At 41.6% G+C, this 20,484-nt stretch overlaps 1 protein-coding gene and 1 long non-coding RNA gene across 3 annotated transcripts in view; one reads left to right on the top strand and one right to left on the bottom strand.

Moving 5' to 3' along the window:
* The window catches only part of LOC308570369 (catalase-like), a 46,977-nt gene that overhangs the window by 12,071 nt on the left and 14,422 nt on the right, over positions 1–20,484 (top strand). Inside the window, exon 1 of one of the 2 annotated variants that reach the window (XM_081165125.1) lies at positions 11,786–11,990. The exons of the other annotated variant lie outside the window; for it this stretch is intronic. Coding sequence (XP_081021251.1) covers positions 11,925–11,990 — 66 coding nt within the window. The 5' untranslated portion in view covers positions 11,786–11,924. Of the gene's footprint in view, positions 1–11,785; positions 11,991–20,484 lie in introns of those variants that run through there. 2 annotated transcript variants of the gene reach the window in all.
* LOC308580018 lies at positions 1,895–7,443 on the bottom strand. Its single transcript, XR_014004673.1, has 3 exons — positions 7,402–7,443; positions 6,281–6,465; positions 1,895–5,774 (listed from the first exon to the last, which is right to left on the bottom strand). It is a non-coding gene; the product is annotated as an uncharacterized lncRNA (long non-coding RNA).

Below are 20,484 nucleotides of genomic sequence, written 5' to 3'. Positions count from 1 at the left end.
AATTGCTACTCTTCAACTTTCCCAGGAGGAAAGGTTAGAGCAATTGTGTTTGGATTTTTAAACAAAGTTTTAAAAGAAAGCTGAATAAGAGGGTACATGGTAGAGGGGAATGTAAAAAAAAAGTCTGCATGATATGAATAAAAGAGATGAGAGGTTTTTCTCCCCCTCCCTGACAAAACCCACCAATTTCTTCTTATGTTACATAGGCTTAGCCTGCTACTCCTTCACCAAATCAGTTTATAAACCCAGTAAGTCATACTAAAGATTACTTATGCTGCTGGAGCCTTAAAATAAAGCTTTGTTGTAATAGTGAATCCTTAAAAAAAGAATTTAGAAATTTAATGAAAGCAGTTAGAACTGTTTAGAAAAGCAGAGGCCTAATAAGCAGCTCCCTGGAGCATTCAGCTGATTCCCTTCAGCCTTGACAAACATGGAATCTTACTTTGGGTGGTTTCGAAATCCATTTGTGTAAATAACTTGGAATGCAACGGCCAGTTTGTTGTCTGCTGAGCTTACATAACCTTTCCCTGCGTTGGCAAAGGCTGCTGAGCCCAGATCAAGTCCAAATAGATGCCAGTGTTTCTAGAATAAGGAGGTTTCATGATCCAGCTGCCATGCATCTGCTGGAGAAGTTGTTGTGACTGGTAAGAGGAACATATGCTCATGTCACATGTTGCTAGGAAAGGGGCATAGATAAACAAGGAGGTTTTTCTTCTGTGTTGTTTACTTGCACCTCTCCTTTTCCACCCAGTTAGCCAAACCAGGGTTGGGGGGAGTTTATAACCTGGGCCAATTTTTCTCACTCTCACACACAACATGTATACATGTATGTAGGCTAGTCACCTGTAATGCCTGCCACATGCATGCCCCGTTGCCGAGCACCATATTTTTCGCCCTATAGGACGCATCGTCCCATAAGGCGCACCTAGTTTTTTGGGGGGGAAATAAAGGGGGGAAATTATTTTTCCCCCGCTGGGGCGGGGGAGGCCCGAGCTTCCCCCGACCCCAGCCCCCAAACAGGCAGCTCTCTGCAAGCCGTGGGAGCCCAGCGCTGGCTCCCGCTGCTTGCGGGGAGGTCCGCGAAGCCTGGACGCGCTGATCTCAGCGCGCGCAGGCTTTGGCATGCCGGCAACTCTCAGCAAGCAGCGGGAGCGCTCCTGCTGCTTGCGGAGAGGTCCGCGAAGCCTGGAGAGCGAGAGGGGTCGGTGCGCACCGACCCCTCTCGCTTTCCAGGCTTCAGCGAAAGCCTGCATTCGCCCCATAGGACGCACACACATTTCCCCTTCATTTTTGGAGGGGAAAAAGTGCATCCTATAGGGCGAAAAATGCGGTAACTGAAGGAGTCTGGAGATGCTCAAGGCAAGACCACAACATTATCCATATTTCCTCCTTTCTCCTCTTCTTCTGTAAAAATTTAAATTTCAGGCTTCTCTGGATGGAAGCCCCCTTTAGTTATGTAAGGCACCATATACACTGATGACATATATTTATTTCTATGGGGGTGAGTATGACTAAAGCCAAGCGCCACTGTGTCTGTAGATTTAACAGTTCCAGTAATAACATTGTAGTACTTGGGGAAGTTGAGACAGCTTCACCCTAACAAGTTTTTCAGGCATTGTGAGTGCAGTAGAAAAGGAGTGTGCCGCTGTTCCAAATAGGATGGGACACAATTTCATTTGTCTTCTTACACTAATGAATTAATTACAGTTTGATATTATTTTTTAATGGGTAGATAGGGATACGGACATGTTAGCAAAACTATTCCAGAGGTTAACGTTTGAGTCTCAGGGATCCATGTATGCTCCTGATCTCTGCCCTTATATTCTTTACATTGCTGTTGAAATGTCTTCAAGTATTTAAATTATCTTGAAATTCTGAATCTTAACTTAACAAGTTCTTAAATTCTATGCTACCAAAGTGAGTCTGTTAGTTAATACTCTTGTAAATTGGTCATATCCAATGTGGTTAAACTATGGAACTCTCTCCCACAGGAGGCAATGATAACCACCAACTTAGATGGCTTTAAAAGAGGTTTAGACAAATTTATGGAGGCTAAGTCTTAATCAATGGCTACTAGCGATGATTATGTTTTGCGTTCACAGACCTTGGACCTTCCACAGCCAGAGGGAGCATGCTTCCAAATACTGGTTGCTGGAGATCACAGAAAGGGAGTGTGCTCTTGTACATCCTCAGGTCCTGCTTGTGGGTTTCTGACAAGGCACCTGCTTGGCCACTGTGAAAACAGGATGCTGGACTAGATGGGCCATTGGCCTGATCCAGCAGGCGGCTTTTATGGTGCCTTCTGGATCTTGTTGGATTCCAACTCTCATTGGCCCCAGTTTGAGGGTCTGATCTTTCCACCAAGGGAATCCCCAGCCCAATTTAGGAGACAGTGGCTGGGGTAGGCAGAGCCCAGTGCCCTGACCATAGCTGTCAACCTTCCCTTTTTGGGCGGGAAATTCCCTTATTCCAGCGCTGCTTCCCACTGCTATCCTGGATTGTTAGATATCCCATAGACTGTCCCCGGGACAGGTGAGGCTGCTGATCCCTTATTTTTGAGGCTGCTGATCCCTTATTTTCAAATCTGTTGACAGCTGTGGCCCTGACCAATGTAGGAATCATCCCTCCCTTGTGATCAGAGCAGTCATTTGAGCAAAGAGGGTTTGTCAGCTGTTCTGTGCAGATACCTGGCTGACTTGCATAAATAAATAGTGAAGCTCAGAGCAGATTATGTAAAATCTGCATAACTTTGGGAGTAATAAATAAGTAATAAATAAGCTCTTACCACTTTTCTCCACAATAACTGGCGTCTAAGGTCACTTAAAGTGCTCCTTCACTTGTCGTACATTTTGTAAGAAAAGCAGGGTATAAATCTTTTTAAAGTAACAAAACAATGCAATGTTGAGCGCTAATAAATATAAACATATCTTTTTATGTAGTTTGTACGTCTTGTATGTACGTTCTTGCAGCAACGAACATATTGTTGCCTTGAGGTCTAATCTGATGAAGCATTTAAGTATTCTCTGGTGACAGCCAACTGAAACTCTTAAAATGAAACCAGAATGATATATGTTGATATGAGATTGCATAACCATTCACATGACTGTATGACTTACCAATAATTGTGTGGGATGGCAGCTTTCTCAAGTAGATGCTATCATTGTCCACTAACACTGGGATATCTGCTGTATCTTAAGAGCAGATTTACTGATAGGTCCAATAAGATTCCTTGCCTTATATTGCCACATATGCTCACCTTTGTAATTACGGTATGTTTTGGGAATGAATCATGTTATTATGTAGCTGCATTGTTTTATACTTTCTGGATGCCCCACAATCATATTATAAAGTATTTGTCATCTATACTAGCACTGCTAGGAGTTGTTTCTTTTTGTTTTCCAATGTATTCCTTGCCAATAAAAAATTCAGTGTGGTGTGAGCAAATTTTTATTCTGAAAGTGTGGCCCAGAGAAAAAAGTTTGAAAATCACGGCTCTAGCGGCAACTAGTGCAACCAGAAATAGGACTTGTCCTTCTTTTTTCTCTCCACCCCCTCGACCTTCCCAAATCTGCTTGAGAAGGTCAGGAGAGCCTTCAGAACAGAGGGAGGAGAAGGGTGATACTTCTATCCAGCAAGGAGAAATGCCTTTTGGAGGTTTGGAGATTTTGGCTGACTAGTAATTTCCTATCTATGGGGAGAGTTGATAAGCTGTAACTGTCCCTAGTTTTCATAACAACTCCTAGGTATCTTAGAAGTTGGGAGAAAGTGAAGAAAAGAAAATATACTTTATTTTTGTAAAGCTTCTAGTTCGAAAGCGTAGTGTTGCCTGCCACCCCATTCTCTGCCAAGTAGAAGCCAGATTTCAGGCAGTTTTAGGTGCCTGGTTGGTTTCCAATGGAAAATCAAGGCACAGCCGAGTCTGGAGTGTCTTAGAAATATGATTTCTTCACACATATTTACACCAGGAAACCTTAAGTGAAGGGCGTACACCTAGGAGGGTCTTATGTTTCTCCCCTCACAGCTTCAGCAAGCTTGGGTTCAAAGCAGCAGCCAGTCATGGACTGGATTGCAGTACCCAGTGAGATATTATCCTGTGTAACTCACCTCAAATTCATACACTTTGCTTGCTTATCATTCTGCATATGGTTCATTCATTTGCCAAGATGAGCTACATATGAATAGATCTTTTAATGAAAAATCACTTATAAAGACTTCCTCCCTCCCCCTGTCACTGCCAAGTAGTTATGCACCTTCATCCTATCAAACAAGACTGTGAATTGCTGCAGCAGCTCTTCCCTAAAGCAGAATACACAAATTACCCATGTGTCCTAGTTCCAAGTACATATCTGATTGTGTTGGAGGATGTTACAAAAGAAATAGCCGCACCTAGACAAGGTATTGATAGATATAATGACTCATGAGCTCTCTTAATTACCTAGTGAGATAGAGTTAAGCAGTTCAGCACCACAGGTCTTTCAGATACCGAGCTGCTTGGTGAATTATCTTGATACATTTCCCACGGAAAATGCATTTCATTCACTGACCTAAAATGAAACATGGATTAGTTGAGAACCAGTCATTTACAGCTGTGAAATACTTAATGCTTTCCAACAGCAATGAAAACAAGCAAAAGAGTCTTGGCAATTAATTTTTGAAATCCCTGATTTTATGCGAAGAACCCTAGATATATTAGACTCATATACTGCCTGGAATGTAGTAGCTGGATCTCATGTAATGAATTGGTATGTGTGTATTCTTCAGAGGAGGCTAACCTTGCTATGTTTGTGTAGAGGCAACAGCCGCACTGTTGTCAAAGGACGTCCTGGTGCAAAGGACAGGCTTCTTGTACCTTTTAGCAGCTGTATAAAAAGGGGAAATATGCACTGTTCTCCCCACTTCTGTCTGAAGTTGCAATTGGTAAAAAAAAATCTTTCTTTGTTAAAACGTGACCCAGACATCTTCTATAGTTTTGCAGTTAGATGCCTGTCCTGAAATATCCACCCCTTTATCAATAACACCGCCGCTGTGATCCCTCAAGAATGATAAACTCTCTTTTTGGGGGAACATAGTCCTATTCTAGGATTTGGAACCACAGTCATAATGTTTTCCCATTAAAAAATTTTTTTTAAGGCATGCACAAGCTTGCTGTTTATCACTGTATCCAGAAAAATGGTTGTGGTTATATAGCTATAATACATTTTTACAGTGCTTTGATAACAGCTCATGTGTGAAACCTCTCTGTAGAATGTAGGTCAGATCTGCAAAACGTGCAAAAGGTTGGGCAGTGTTGAGAAGCAACCACACCTTCAAGTGAGCACTCAAAACTTTGTATTGTTTACTTAGTGTTTCTTCATCCCTCTGTAGAGAAAATGCTTCAGTATCTTTCATATTTAATGCTCTTCATTAATGCAAACTAGGAGGTAGTTCCAAGAATAAGGAGCAGAATCTTATTCAGAGGCATACTCAAATAACCCTGCAGAAGATAACTGGAATATGCACCACATGCAGCTAGCATGGAGAATAGCTGTAAGCAATTTAGATCAACATGTCGCTAGCCATTTGGTATATAATGCATCTTCCCCCTGCCCAAAAAAATCAGTTGAAACTACACCTGAGCTGCTTAATTGATACTTGTCACTACTGATGTTTATCTCCTGGAAATAGACACGGTACAGGTAGAAGTGGAGGACAGAGATTAATAGTTGTTAAAAATTAGGGTGATGAGTGACTTTCTTTTTGTTTTCTTCTCCGTGTGATAATGTCCTGTGTATTTCCTGTGACAAAGATGGCAGCAATCTATTGGACTTGATTGTATAAGCAGCTTATTAATTAACACAGCTTTCAAAGTCTATTGAACTTCATGTTCAGTGCCAGAGTGTATTTTCACTTGTGAGAGGTTTAGAAAACTTACTCTGGGGAGCAGATGACAAGTTTGAAAATGCACAAAAATTGTTTGGCTCTAGTTAATTAAAGAGGTGGTATAGCTGGTGAACCATCTCAAGGCGGTAAAGACCCTCCTAGATATAGCTGCCACGTGGGCAGCCAGGAATAACGACTAACACTTTTACATCATAAACTTGGCTTTTTGAACTCAGGCAGATTTGAACCTGGCTATCCCCTACCCTCAAATCTGGATTTAGGTCCATTTTATTCACAGTCATCTAGTTTTATTGGCAAGGCTGTTTTTTAATGTACAGACTTGTTAGCAAGAGTAGTGAAAACAGGAGGGTCATTTCCGAATTCAGTTTGATGTTTATTACGTATCGAATCAGAGAAGTGCCTGCCCTGTTGGATGAATCATCTCAGGTAAGATAACTGGGTGGTATGTAAATCAAGAGTAGATACCCTTCCTCTGACAACAGAATGTGGAGAGTTCATCTCATGTACTTCACGGTTTGAAGTTTGTGCCAGTGCCTGCTTTGAAAGCAGAAATCACAGCCCGCTTCTCTCGTTCAGTTAATAAGTCTGAAAGTAAATATGGGGTCTGTAATGTTAAGGGTTAAGAACTTCCTTTGAGAGAAGACTCTGCTTTTTCTTTTCTCTTTTTAAATCTAAATTAGCTTCTTTTATCTTACTGTATCACAAAAAGCTTTATCAAAATCTTATTTAAAAACCCAAACTTACTTCAAAACCTGTTATTACCCACAGCTGTAGATTATTACATATTCTATTGCACAAATTAGCAACATATATAACCTCCTTCCTACTAAAGACCCCCGTACTCTTTAAAAAGCTGGGGTTTGTGGGCCTATCCCAAGCTGTGGGGCCTGGGCAGGTTGCAGCAAGCTGGGAGAATACAGAATTCATGCATTATAGGTGCTTTTGCTGCATCCACCTAGAAAGCACTTTCCAATATCAACCCTAAGTGGCAAAAGAAATCTTATGAAACTTTCTCTCCCCTTATGTTTTTGTCTAAAACAGTTCATGCCTAGAACAAGTTGTAAATGGGTATTCATGGGTGTTGGATTAGACAGCTCTAAAGGGATCTTTTAATTATCCAAGCAAAGGTGATATGGGCAGGAGACAAAAAGAACACATAATTACTATTTTGCCTAGTCAAGGTAGGTGTCCGTAATATAGCATGATAAAGGTCAGTTGGGGAGCAATTTCTCTTCAACATTTCCTAATTAACCTAAAGAAGCAAAATGGGCAGAACCTATATATTGTAACTGATCAATAAATACTGTTTTTATCAGTGTTAGAATACTCTCTCTCTCTGTGTGTATATATATGTATTTCTGTGCCACCATATCGTAAAACATCAGGGAAATGCACAACATTAAAACATGAAATACAATAATCTTTAAAGTGATTGGCTAATCAAAAATTTAAAAATTAAAGAGCCATAAAGGACTGTCGGCATAAAAAGCTGTTCAAGAGAAGCCTAAAAGTCAAGGGTACCTGCTGGATCTCTGTTGGACAATGTTCCATGACATAGGAGCAGAGGCTCATTAGGCCTTAATATTAAGGCCTTAACACACAATTCTTTTTTTTAAACAGAACTAAAACAAAACCCCATGTACAATTAGTTAAGTGCTAGTTACTATTCTTGCCCATGTAACATTCATGCACTGCCTGTTTACTTTTAGCAGTGTTGACATGATTTATGCTATTAATTCAAAAATGTTGTTTCAGCAGTATATTGAAGAAGGTGGGTTGGGATACAAAGTTACTTACATATGATTTACTGGTTCAGAGGTTGTTAAGACCTGAGCAAATGTGCATAGTTTGTGATTTACCAAACTTGAGAGTAGACAACATGATATAGAAATTCAGTTCCACTTGCTTCAGATTACAGATTGTTAGCAATGGTACATTAGTTTGCTGACACCAGGATATGTGTGTTATCAACAATATTTTCTTGTCAATTGCTTTTTGAGATATGTCTGTTCTTCTAAATTTTGTTTCCCATTGACTCCCCTCTATTGCCAACCCCAAATGTGTATATGTGTCTGTCAGTTTTGGATTACATACATCTAATGAGGTATACTCTGATCCACAATTGTTTATGAGAAATTGGTTAGTGTCTATGGTAGACACTATACCATGATATGGTATAGTGGTCACGTGATGTGGTCCTGGTGAGTTGCCATAAATAGCTGTTGGCTACATTTAGCTTCCTATTATAGTTAACAGAATACTGCAGTCATAAATTATGTACATATTAGATACGTATACAATATGCAGTTGGATAAAATATTTGTGACTTGTGATAGATTCCATTAAAAGAATATGAATGCAGTTATGGGTGTTTATAGTGGTTGATTTCAGTTACATAAAGGTTATTATTAAAATAGCTTATGGCTAGATTTATAGTTATTTAATTTTATATAGTTATCCAGATTTATATTCATACCCGCTGCTATAGGGAAAGTCACTCAGTGAGTTTCATGACTGAGCAGGGATTTGAATCCTGGTCTCCCAGATCCTAGTCCAACACTCTTAACATCAGGTATTTTGAGTTTCTACAAATGCATGAGCGAAATCATGCTCTTTAAATTAGTCTGTTTAAGTGTTAAATACACCTCACAGTTGGTCAGAATACAAAGACTGGTGGAATTTTCCTTTGAGCCAAAAGGAGCTTAGCAGTGCAATACCAAGCAAGTCTAAATCCTGTTGGATTGGGTATAGGATTACAGCCTTGTTTTTCTTCATGAGTGTGCGTAGTATGGTTTTAATTTCTGTTACACACTATAGACTCTGGGGAAAGGCAGGATAGGAATGTTTTAAAGCAAATAAGTAGCAAAATGCTGTTGAAATTTCAAAGCTGTATGTGTTGTATATGATGTGATAAAACTCAGAAATGTTTTTAGGCTAGCCTCTTGCAGGAGTGTCAATAACTCTCTGGATTCTTGCTAGTCTCTTTTACTCACACCAGGAGCAGCCAGTGCAGTGCAGCATGGAGGTGGACGCACCCTTCTGACAGTGGCATCACTGCCACTTACTAGAACAGTATGAAGGCAACGAAGGGCAGTGGTGCCAGTATAGTGCTCACGTGGGTGTTTTGAGAGAGGTGATAAGAGGTTGGGGTAAACTTTTAATAGATTGGAGGGAGGTTCACATGGTAAGCATAAAGTATGTTTTATTACAAATACAGTGTGGAAACATCTGAAAAGGCTTTCTCTAAAATTGCCAGTAGTGAAAAGAGCATTAAAAAGATACCAGTGTCTACTCTGGCAGTGTGTGATTAATTTTGTTTGTTGCTTTGGGTTTTATGTCTAGCAGGTATTAAAATTGTTTTGTTATTTATTGTATTTCACTTAGAGACCTTTGTTAATGTGCTGGCATACATCTCTCTCTCTATATATATATACATACATACATACATACATACATACATACATAGTTAAGTACTTCACTGTGAGATCATCATATTTCTATTTTGGTAGGTATTACTAAGTCTAGCACTACAAAACCATCATGCCAAAATGTCTTTAGTTAGCCCATGCAGTCCTCTTCTTCCGTATATATAAATCTGCAGTGAATGGTGCTGAGCATGAGCAAAGAGTACAGATCCAAGAAGCCGCCTTACAAGCATAGGGTGGCACTGGATGCTGCTGCACATGAATAATTCATTCAATACATACAAACCCAGGTGCAGATTTAGTGAGGCACATGTGTATCCAGGTGGCCATTTGACTGCACTTCAAACCTGTATAAAGTGATGCTCCCCAACACAAAATAGATGAAAAAATGCACCTTCCAAATCCTGTATTACATACATCTAACACAGTTAATCATGAACTGAATCTGGCAACCATGCAAAGGGTGGCAGGGAAGAGTTTCTGCATAGCAATGGAAAGTTCTTGACTTATGATTGCATGTTTAGCTCTGTGTACACAGTGATATAAGAATATGTGCTTCAAGAATAACCAGTGTTATGCAAATAGAGACAGGCTATAATAATAATTTTTCTTAATTAGTTTTCCAAGCAAGAAGAGATTAGCTCCACCTACTCGAGTTAAAAGTATTAGGTGTATTACTTAGCCATCTTATACTCTGGAGTGTTTCATGCTACATACAAAATAAGCCATGAAACCAATTTCACCCTGACATACTTTCTGACAGATAAACTAAACTTATGGCTGCTAGTAATATGCCACTAATGAAAGTATACAATTACATTTGCTTGTTGATGTCGAGAAGAAATTATTGTGGCATTCTGGGTGATTTTGTCAAGTTCTCTATTTACATATGCTAATTATTTTTCTCCCTATAGGACATGTGTACCATGATTGTGGGGGTGCGGGTGGCGCTGTGGGTTAAACCACAGAGCCTAGGACTTGCCGATCAGAAGGTCGGCGGTTCGAATCCCCTCGACGGGGTAAGCTGCCGTTGCTTGGTCCCTGCTCCTGCCAACCTAGCAGTTCGAAAGCACGCCAAAGTACAAGTAGATAAATAGGTACCGCTCCGGCGGGAAGGTGAACGGTGTTTCCGTGCGCTGCTCTGGTTCACCAGAAGCGGCTTAGTCATGCTGGCCACATGACCCGGAAGCTGTATGCCGGCTCCCTCGGCCAATAAAGCGAGATGAGCGCCGCAAAGCCAGAGTCGGCCACGACTGGACCTAATGGTCAGGGGTCCTTTACCCTTTACCTTGATTGTATTGTACAGTAAACCACAGAGGGGACAGTAAACCACAGATAAACAGACCCTTGCACCTTTAGTTTTTGCTCCTGCTGCTTTGGGCTTAAAACTACAAATTAAGTGGGCTTACATGGTTTTTTCTTCTTCACTGCTTATATGCCTAAAAGGCTTTTCTCTGCCATCTGTTCGTGTTCTTTGCACAATGCAACCTTTGTGCAGCTAGTTGCAACAGAAAGCTAGACTTTTTAACCCCTGGATAGGAAGATATAGAGACATCGTTTCTTTTCACTGCGTAGATGAGAAAAGCAGTTTGGGGTGGGTGGCTGTGCAAGCTTGAAGAAACACAGGGTTATGTCTCACTGTGTAAGCTGCTTACACACATTTTTAATTTCGAAAAGGAAAGAGTAGCCCTCACGGGTCTGACTTAGTCTGTGTTAGTCGGCGTCCTATGTTTCCTATGCTACTTTTGGAGCATCTCTCTCTCCACACCGAGAGGGGAGTGGGACAGGGGGTCGAGGTCTGCAGAAGACGAGGGCTTTTCTGCAAAGAGCAGCCTCCTTTTGCTTTCTTGAAGGAGCCTGGGGTGGGAGGGAGGATTGTTCCAGCGAGCCTCCCAGAGATGAGCTCTTCTCTCTTGGGTTCCGCCATGCATCTTCTCTCCAAAGGGAGATTGCTGCAGGCTTATCCAAAACCTGGTGCTGACCTTGGCCGCCTTTGATCCTTAAGTGTGAATTGAAAACTGTAAAGCTGCAATTCCAGACACGTCTACTCGCAATTTCCCCTCAATGAGCAAAGGGATAATTGCTTTTGTTTCTTTTAAGAGTACACATGGGCAAGAGGAACAAGATGTTTTGCTGCCGTTTCTCCTCTTCAACCCTATAAGCTTTCCCGCCCCCTCTTCCGCCCTGTATCCCGCTTCCAGCTTTCCCCTGCGGGCTCTTCAGAGCCCTTTGCCAAACCACTTTTCTCTTCACACCCTTTGCCCTTCCTGACTCCCCCTCCTCGCAAGCTCTTGCTTTTCGGCATGTTTTCCCCGCCTCTAACTCGCCCGACTCCCAATAAGCATTCGAGAAGGGCTTCGGTGAAGAAACCTTCTAGCCAATCGGGACTGAGAAAGGCGGGTCTATACTGAAGGCAGTTGGCATGCCTCGGGTTTGCTTTCGTTCTCGGATTTTCTGCCGCCTCGGAGGTGGACCGGGTGGCTTGTACTTGCTGGTCGCGGGTGTGTGTGTGTGTTTGTAAATCGCGCTCCTCAGCAGAAACTCGCCTCCCTCACAGGAGCTCGTCGGTGCCGAAAGTAATCGCGCGTCGCGGCAGCGATCTCGCCCAAGTGGCACAAAATGGCGAGCAGCCGAGACAATGCAGCGGAGCAGATGAAGCGCTGGCAAGATCTGCGGGGCTCGCAGGTACAGAAGGGACACCCACCCCTCATAAAGCCATTGGCACGTTCCACCCCGCGCTCGGTCGCTACGTATCGGGTCTGCATTCAGCGGGCTGTTCGGCGGGCGCGACCACGTTCTGAGAGGCGGCGGGGGTGTGCGAGCAATGTTGAAGGGTATGGGACTTCTGTGGCTCTAACATTATGGCAGGCGTAGCTTTCGCCGCTCTGTAGTGTTGCAATGCCATATGCCAGCATTGTTTGCCCCGAATCTCCTCTCCAAAAGTTGAGGCGGCGGCGGAGCTCTTGTCCAGCGTTGCTTTCTGTCCCCCTTGTGCAACATTGCGCTTTGGAAGGGGCGCTGCTAAGTAGGTTGTTCAAAGGGTGACAAAGGTGCAAGCTTGAAATGCTCCTAGCCAAGGATTTCTGTTTGCATCATGGATCGACGGTCGGATAAGAAAATGATACTGTTGCCCTTTGGGCTGTGTTCCTGTGCTGCTTTTGCTGCAAAAACAAAACTTAACATCCATAATCTCTGGAGGTTGGGATTGGTTTGTTTATCATGGCACGCAGCACCAGCTGTCTGCCAAAAAGATTTCCATTGCTAAAGGGTGGAGCAGTTCGCAAAGTGTTATCAAGAACTGCAATACAGTAATGCTGCAAGGTTTAATCATGATGGAAGTTGAACTTGCGAGAAACCTATCTTACTATGTTATTTCTATCAGGGAGAGTAATATAATCATTTGCAATTAGAGATAGTCAAATGTGGCAAGTTGTTTAGTGTATCATTTTAGATAGAGAGGTACTAAAGTACAAGACCAGGTACAACCCACCCAAAGTGAAGCACTTCCCCTGCTCCTTTGATTTTGATGGAAGGAATTTAAGAGCATAATTCTCCCACTGAGTACTTAATTCCCCCACTGAGATCAATAGCAGTTGTTAATGCCATGGGTGAGTGTGTGCTGATTACACAGTTTCCTAACTTATCTGGCCAACAATAGGAAAGGCAGTAGAAAATGGAGACACAATCTGTGGCAGTAGTCTCAAAAGATATAAGAGGGAATGCCAGTGATTTGTACAGGAATCAATATGAAATGGCACAAATTAAAAATAACTGAGCTCAGGGGGCTACAAGCAATGAGAGGTTAGTGAAGTTGCTGGCATCTGTCTGTCTTGGGAGACAATGGAAGATTGCGCCTTCAGGGGTAAAGTCACACCTCTGAAGAGTTACAGCGCCTGCTGTGGCTAACTGTACTATTTCTGGGTTAGCAGAGTCTGTAACCTGAAGCATCTGTAACCCGAGGTACCACTGTACAAGAAGACATCGAAAGGGACCTTTGAAACAGGTTTCACAACCATATGTTCTTGTTATGAAGTAGCACTGAAATGTACTGGGCTGGTTAATAATTTTGTTGCAAAACATGATGGAAACTAACTGGAGCTAGTTAGTAATTCTGATAGTTGGATCCTGTGGACCATGATTTGGATTTGCATGCTTATCTTTCTGTTCTTGTTTACAGTTTCAGTATTCTCTTTAGTGCTATCCATAATCTGCTGCCCAAATTGGCAAATTATGGTTAGCCTTCATTCTCCATATTTGAAGCAGAAGCCAATTTTAAGCCATAATTTCCAATTCTGACTTGGAGGTTGAAGGCTAACTATATATATTTGATATTGTGGTGAACTATGGTTGGTGCTAAAAAAAGAAATGGACATGTAGGCAGTGGAGAAGAGTAGGGTATGTCAAATGTCACAGTTCTATAATTGCTTTGAGAGATTCCCGCCCTGCCCTCAATCAAGTAGTATGTAAATTTTATGAAATAAAACCATGGATTTGAAGCTTGTTTGAATTTAGACAATGTGATAGTAGGTATCAAGATAATAATAATATGCCATCCATCTGACTGGGTTATCCCAGGCACTCTAGGAGCCTCCCAACAAAATATTAAAAATGCAGTAAAACACCAGTCATTTAATTTAGATGCAAACAGCTTCAAATACTGTTTTTACAATTTCTGTTTGTGTAATGAAGTTGTAGCCCTGGCCTCTTAGTTACTGTTTTGCAGACTAACCCCATTATTGACTCATTGTTGCTGAAGACTACAGTAACCGGTCAGAGAGTAGATACAGATGAATCCTTCGTCTGATCCACACAAGTGTCAGGGCACGTCACTTTTGCTTTTTAAGAAACTCTACGAATGTAGATGAGAGTGTAGCTAGGAAATTGTTTATTTGCATCATATATGCTTGGCAGGGGGTTGGACTCGATGGCCCTTGTGGTCTCTTCCAACTCTATGATTCTATTCTATATGAAGGGATAGAAATTAGATCAACTTTAAGCTGTGAATCAGGGGTCAGCAAACTTTTTCAGCAGGGGGCTGGTCCACTGTCCCTCAGACCTTGTGAGGGGCTGGACTATGTGTTTTTTTTTGGGGGGGAATGAACAAATTCCTATGCCCCACAAATAACCCAGAGATGCATTTTAAATAAAAGCACACATTCTCCTCATGTAAAACACGCTGATTCCCAGACTGTTCGAGGGCTGGCTTTAGAAGGTGATTTGGCTGGAGCCAGTCCCCGGCCTTAGTTTGCCCACCATGCTGTAAATACTTATTTGGCATAAGCTCCATTGAAAGCAATGGAATGCACAATGGAGTGTACTGTATAGCATTATCCCCCATTTTACATAACCCACCTTTATTCTGTCATGAATGCAGAGCAGAATACATACAGTTCATGAGCAGTCAGCTGTCCAGACACTAACGAGACTCAAACCTGCTTAACTTCAATTAAGTGGCCTCATGTGCTAGGGTATTTTGATGCTCTGAGTCTAAGTTGCAGGTAACTGTGTGCGGGATTTCAGGTTGCAGTCCTACATCCATGTAACTAGGAATGCAAAAAGTATATAATAAACATTTTGGATTATGCTTCTAAGTATGTCAGTGTAAAGTTGTGTTTTATTTGTTGTAGTAACGAAAGAAGATCTGCATGCAAATGGATAACTTAATTTAAATTAGATATTTAAATTTTGTCTTGCTTATTTAAACCACTAAATTAAATTACATTGATTAAAATTAGTCCACTCTGGTCCGAATACTTTATTACACCGTGACTGTAAAGTCATCTTCTGATGGAGAACAGCTGAATTTGGTTGAGAGCTTCCATCTGTCTGTCTTGGGACACAATGGAGGAGTGCGCCTTTTGGAGATGAAATCAAACTGTTGGAGAGTTACAGCGCCAGTTGTGTCTGTAGAACTGCATCACAAAAGGGAAAATCAACTACAGCTATGCCAGTGCTAAAGGGATAAAATCAGGATCTATAGTTTGGAGGTTGAGCGATTTCTCTCTGTCTTGATATTCTTTCACAGCACCTGAGAAAGCACCAGTAACCTAAACAGTTAGGGATAGAAAGAGAAAGGGGTAGAGATGGATGAAAGGGGTAGCTCTTATGTGTACTATCCAAAAAGTTTATTTGTTGCAAGCACACAAACACTAACATTGTGCGAGCAGAAAATGCATTGCTGTCATTTGACTCAGTGCTGATTATTTTTCAGAGTGTGGGTTACAAGTTATGTGTTTCTCTGCCAACTTTGCCATACCTAATTTAGAGCTATTGGGTGAATTGGTTATGAGTTGCTGTATAACAAGCAATATTGTTCTTCCCTAAATCTTGTGACATGCTTTAAGTTGGTTTTCTTTTGAATACCCAACACCCTAGAGCTAAATGTTGTTTATTAGAAAACTTTTTTGATTTCACAGTGGTCACAATGCCATGGGGATAATAAGTTCACATAAATTGACAATCATTTGGAGCTCAGGCAGCCTTCATTACCAGAAACTCTTCAACAACCTCTCACAGTAACATGACTGGAAGAACTTCACTGTACCCTTAATGGTATCTCTAATGAGCCACTGTGGAGTACAGAAAAATCAACAGGATCAGACTCCTCCAGTTGGTTTCCTGGTAAATGCCAGGAGCCAAGACAATCTCGGTTTCAAAGCTTATCCTGAAACCAGGCTGACAAGATCCAGAATGACACTTATCCACCTTTAAAGATCAGACTGGAAACTTCAGCGCCAATTGCATAAATACCTAGGCTCCAACAGTGTTGGCTTTTTTTTAAAAAAGGAAATGTCTGCTTTCTTCAGGACCATTGGAAAATGCTGCTGTAAGAAAGATGCCTTTACAAACACCCCAATAAGGTTGGCAAATGTTTCCTAGTTGGCCGTTGCCAGTCAATATAGGCATAGATCAAGAGGGCAAGTTGTGGCATGAATTCTCCATACATCTTGCCTGCATCTTCATGTATTTTGCTATTACAATTCCCCCCACCCTCTCCACTTCAAACTATAGTAAGTGACACAAAGAAATTTGTTAAATGAACCTACAATTCTTTTAGATTGAAAAAAGATGTCAGATGGTGCAGAACAAGAACCAGGTCACTTAACACTGTGTAACTAAGTAGCTATTTGTAACTCTTGGCTACTAGAATCTGGATGATCTGCAAACATTTTCATGACAGTTTAGACTGAGTAACGTTTCTGTGATTGTTAGCTCCTTTTAAAGAAACAGACCCTGGTTTCTGATTGCAGTGCATGCAACAAATTTTCTTTTTATGTGTGGTTAAGTATAAACTGCTTTCTATCTGAAATTTGAGCCAGGTTCTTGCAAAGATTTCATTACATTCTAACAAATAATGTGCTTCTACTGTTATCCTTGAAAGAGCTTATTAAATGTGAAAGGGTTATCTACCCTTAATCCTAAAGGTGTTGTCCAGTCCAGAGAACATTACTTTGATACACCAGCACCCTTTTAAGGTATGCTGCATGAAACTGCACAGAAACACATAATGCTGCTTGCCTTGTTTTATGTGACCTTAGCCATAGTCCTGTTTTACGTAAGGAATACATGATTTCACACACCCGGTTTTTATGGCATGACTGCAGTTGTCATTCAAGACAGGTTGACCAAAGTACGTTGCTCCATCCGTTTCTTAACTTCTTAACTTCTAGCATCCATATTCTTAACTTCTAGCAATTCTTATTCATATTCTTAACTTATCCATATTATTAACTTCTAGCAATTCTTAACTTCTAGCATCCATACGTTGCTCCATACGTTTGGGAATTGACTGAAACTCCTGTGGGCCATAGCCTGTCCAGAGTAGCTTACAATGAGAGATACATATGATGGGGCTCAGATAGTAGTAGCTACCGTATTTTTCGGACCATAGGGCGCACCCAGTTTTTAGGGGGGTGGGAATCAAGAAAAAAAATATTTCCCCCCCCCCAGCCCCAAAGAGCAGCGTACAGGCTGCACACAACCTCTCCCTGCCAGAGGGGTTGCGCGCAGCTATGGAACAAGCCAAGGCGATGGATCCCGCTCGCTGTTTTGGCTTCCCCTTTAGCCCCATGCAGCCTCTACCTCCTGGGAGAGGCTGTGCGGGGCTAAAGAATCCATAGCCCCATGCAGCCTCTCCTTGCAGAGGGGTTGTGCACAGCTATGGAAGAAGGCAAGGCAGCGAGCGGGATGGATCCTGCTCGCTGTTTTGGCTTCCCCTTTAGCCCCGTGCAGCCTCTCCTTGCCGGGAGACGCTGCGCAGGGCTAAAGAAGCCATAGCCCCGTGCAGCCTCTCCCTGCCGGAGGGGTTGCGTGCGGCTATGGCACAAGCCTGCATTTGCTCCATAGGATGCACACACATTTCCCCTCAATTTTTGGAGGGGAAAAACTGCATCCAATAGAGCGAAAAATACGGTATTTCATGGGAGTGATGATTATCTGGATCATGACAAGTGGGAGAGGGAGTTTGGTGCCAATGAAGGATTTCCTCCCAATGCAGATGGCAGCTTCAAACAAGTGAGTTTCGAAAGGATGAGGTCAAGGGACACAAAGGTTAACTTCCCATGCTACCCCCCCCCCCGCCCCTGATATTTTTGTTTTTGAAAAGTGTACATAAATTGCAAAGTCACCATCAACATCATGTATAGTTTGGCTCTGAGTTTTTCTTTCTAGGAGGTCAGTTATTGCTTTTCTATTTCCATGTGTATTTTTTCTGTGGCTGCTTTTTGGAACAAACATGTCTTTAAAAATTACAACTACTAATTCTTAACTTTCAGCACACTCTTTTATCAATTTTTGGGGCTCAAATATTTCAAAGAATCTGAGAATTGTAGTTGGAAGGGATCCCAAGGATCATCTAGTTCAACTGCATGCAATACAGGAATCTCAGCTGAAGCATCCATGATAGATAGGCATCCAACCTCTGCTTAGAAACCTCCAAGGAAGGAGAGTCCATCAGCTCTCATGGGAATCTGTTCCAGTGTTGAACAGCTCTTATTGTCAGAAAGTTATTCCTAATGTTTAGTCGGAATCTCCCTTCTTGTAAGTTGAATCCATTGGTTGGGGACCTAGCCTCAGGATCAGCTGTGAAAAAGCTTGCTCTGTCTTCCATGGGACATTTGAAGATGGCTATCATGTCTCCTTTCAGTCTCTTCTTTTCCAGGCTAAACATACCAGCTCCCTCAACCATTTCGTATAAGGCTTGGTTTTCTGACCCTTGATAATCTTGGATGCTGCCCTCTGCACACAACCCAGCTTCTTAAATTGTGATACCCAGTACTGGACACAGTACTCCAGGTGTGACCTGACCAAGGCAGAATACAGCAGGACTATAACTTGATTGGGACCCTGTACTTCTGTTGACGTAGCCTAGAATAGCATTAACTGCTGCATCACACTGTTGACTCATGTTAAGCTTGTGGTCTACTAAGACCTAAATTTAAATATTGCAGTATATATTTTAATAATCGTTTCTTAATGACAATGACATATTTGTTAAAGTTTCTTCACATCTTACAATTTTCCCAAGACTAGCAGTGCTGGGTGTGCTAGAATGTTTTCTCTTTATTATATTGGACAATGAGTACATGCGTACAATTATACTTAACAGAAAGTTAAGTATAAGCTAGAAATAACCTTTTTCTAAATGCCTTACTCAGTGCCCTTAGGGTGAATGAGTATTTGTAGTCGTAAGATCAAGAATCTAGGTGTAGTTCTTAATGCATGATTAAAACAACTGAGAGTTGAAAATACAATTTCCTTTTAAATACTCTGTAAAGGAGCGAAGACACCTTTTATCCTCTGAATGGGTGGTGCCAGGGTGCTAAAACACGCCTGTGTAGTTATTCCAGAAGACTAATGTGCTCAAGCGGGTGGAGCTGTGTGTGCTGTAGGAGACACTTAAAAATTAATGCGAGGTTACTGTTGTTAATTTAATCGGCAAAGGTTGAGATAATTCACCTGGTTGTCAAGCTTGTGTCATCACTTGTTATCCTCCCTGTGTCTGACTTCCAATATATTAACCACCTCCCCAAACTTCTGATAGTCTCTTTTGAACCACCTGTTCTCTTTGCCAGCTGTGAATGCCAGACTTTCTATATTATTGTACTGTACTTGCATAATTTGCATTTTTTTATGGTGAATGATTTCGGGACTTCTTACATTTTTCCATTAGGTTTAGTGTGTTAGACAGCTGTTTATTAAACAAAATTCACATAGGTTTTGGACCAGAAGAAGATGGCTTTAAGATAGTGCTTTAGAAACCCTATTTTGGGCATTTTATTTGTTTTAAATGTTTATCGTAAGATGATATTCTTAGTTATATTCTACCTATAAAGATGACATTTTTGTAATATGAGAGGGTATAGGTGGTTCGACCTGATTTCTTTGGAAATCAGTATTATGAAAAGATTTAGCCTTAGGGATGGACCTAATAGCAGCGTAGTGTTCATGATTTATATTGGGAATTCAATTACTTTTCATGTCTGAGTCCATTTTGTTAAGGCAATACAGTGGTACCTCGGGTTAAGAACTTAATTTGTTCTGGAGGCCTGTTCTTAACCTGAAACTGTTCTTAACCTGAAGCACCACTGTAGCTAATGGGGCCTTCTGCCGCTGCACCACCGCTGCACGATTTCTGTTCTCATCCTGAAGCAAAGTTCTTAACCCGAGGTAATATTTCTGGGTTAGCGGAGTCTGTAACCTGAAGCAGATGTAACCTGAGGTACCACTGTATTCACATACAGTGGTACCTCAGGTTACAGACGCTTCAGGTTACAGACACTTCAGGTTACAGACTCCACTAACCCAGAAATAGTACCTCGGGTTAAGAGCTTTGTTTCAGGATGCGAACAGAAATTGCACGGCGGCGGCGCAGCAGCGGGAGGCCCCATTAGCTAAAGTGGTACCTCAGGTTAAGAACAGTTTCAGGTTAAGAATGGACCTCCAGGACGAATTCAGTTCTTAACCCGAGGTACCACTGTAATCTGTTAAATCCTTAATACACTTTCTAAATCTGATGACATTCAAGCTTGGAGGTACAATTGGTGCTACTCTTTTCAGTTATTTCTGCTTGAAAATAAATTTAATAATCAGAACTCTTTGAAATGATTTTCCTCCTTCACACATCTGTTGGCCATTTAACATTTAGATTATTATTATTACATGCAAATTTTACCTTTCC

This window comes from Podarcis bocagei, assembly GCF_964188305.1.
Source record: "Podarcis bocagei genome assembly, chromosome: 1".
NCBI lineage: Eukaryota > Metazoa > Chordata > Lepidosauria > Squamata > Lacertidae > Podarcis > Podarcis bocagei.
This window is presented reverse-complemented; position numbering and strand designations above follow the sequence as displayed.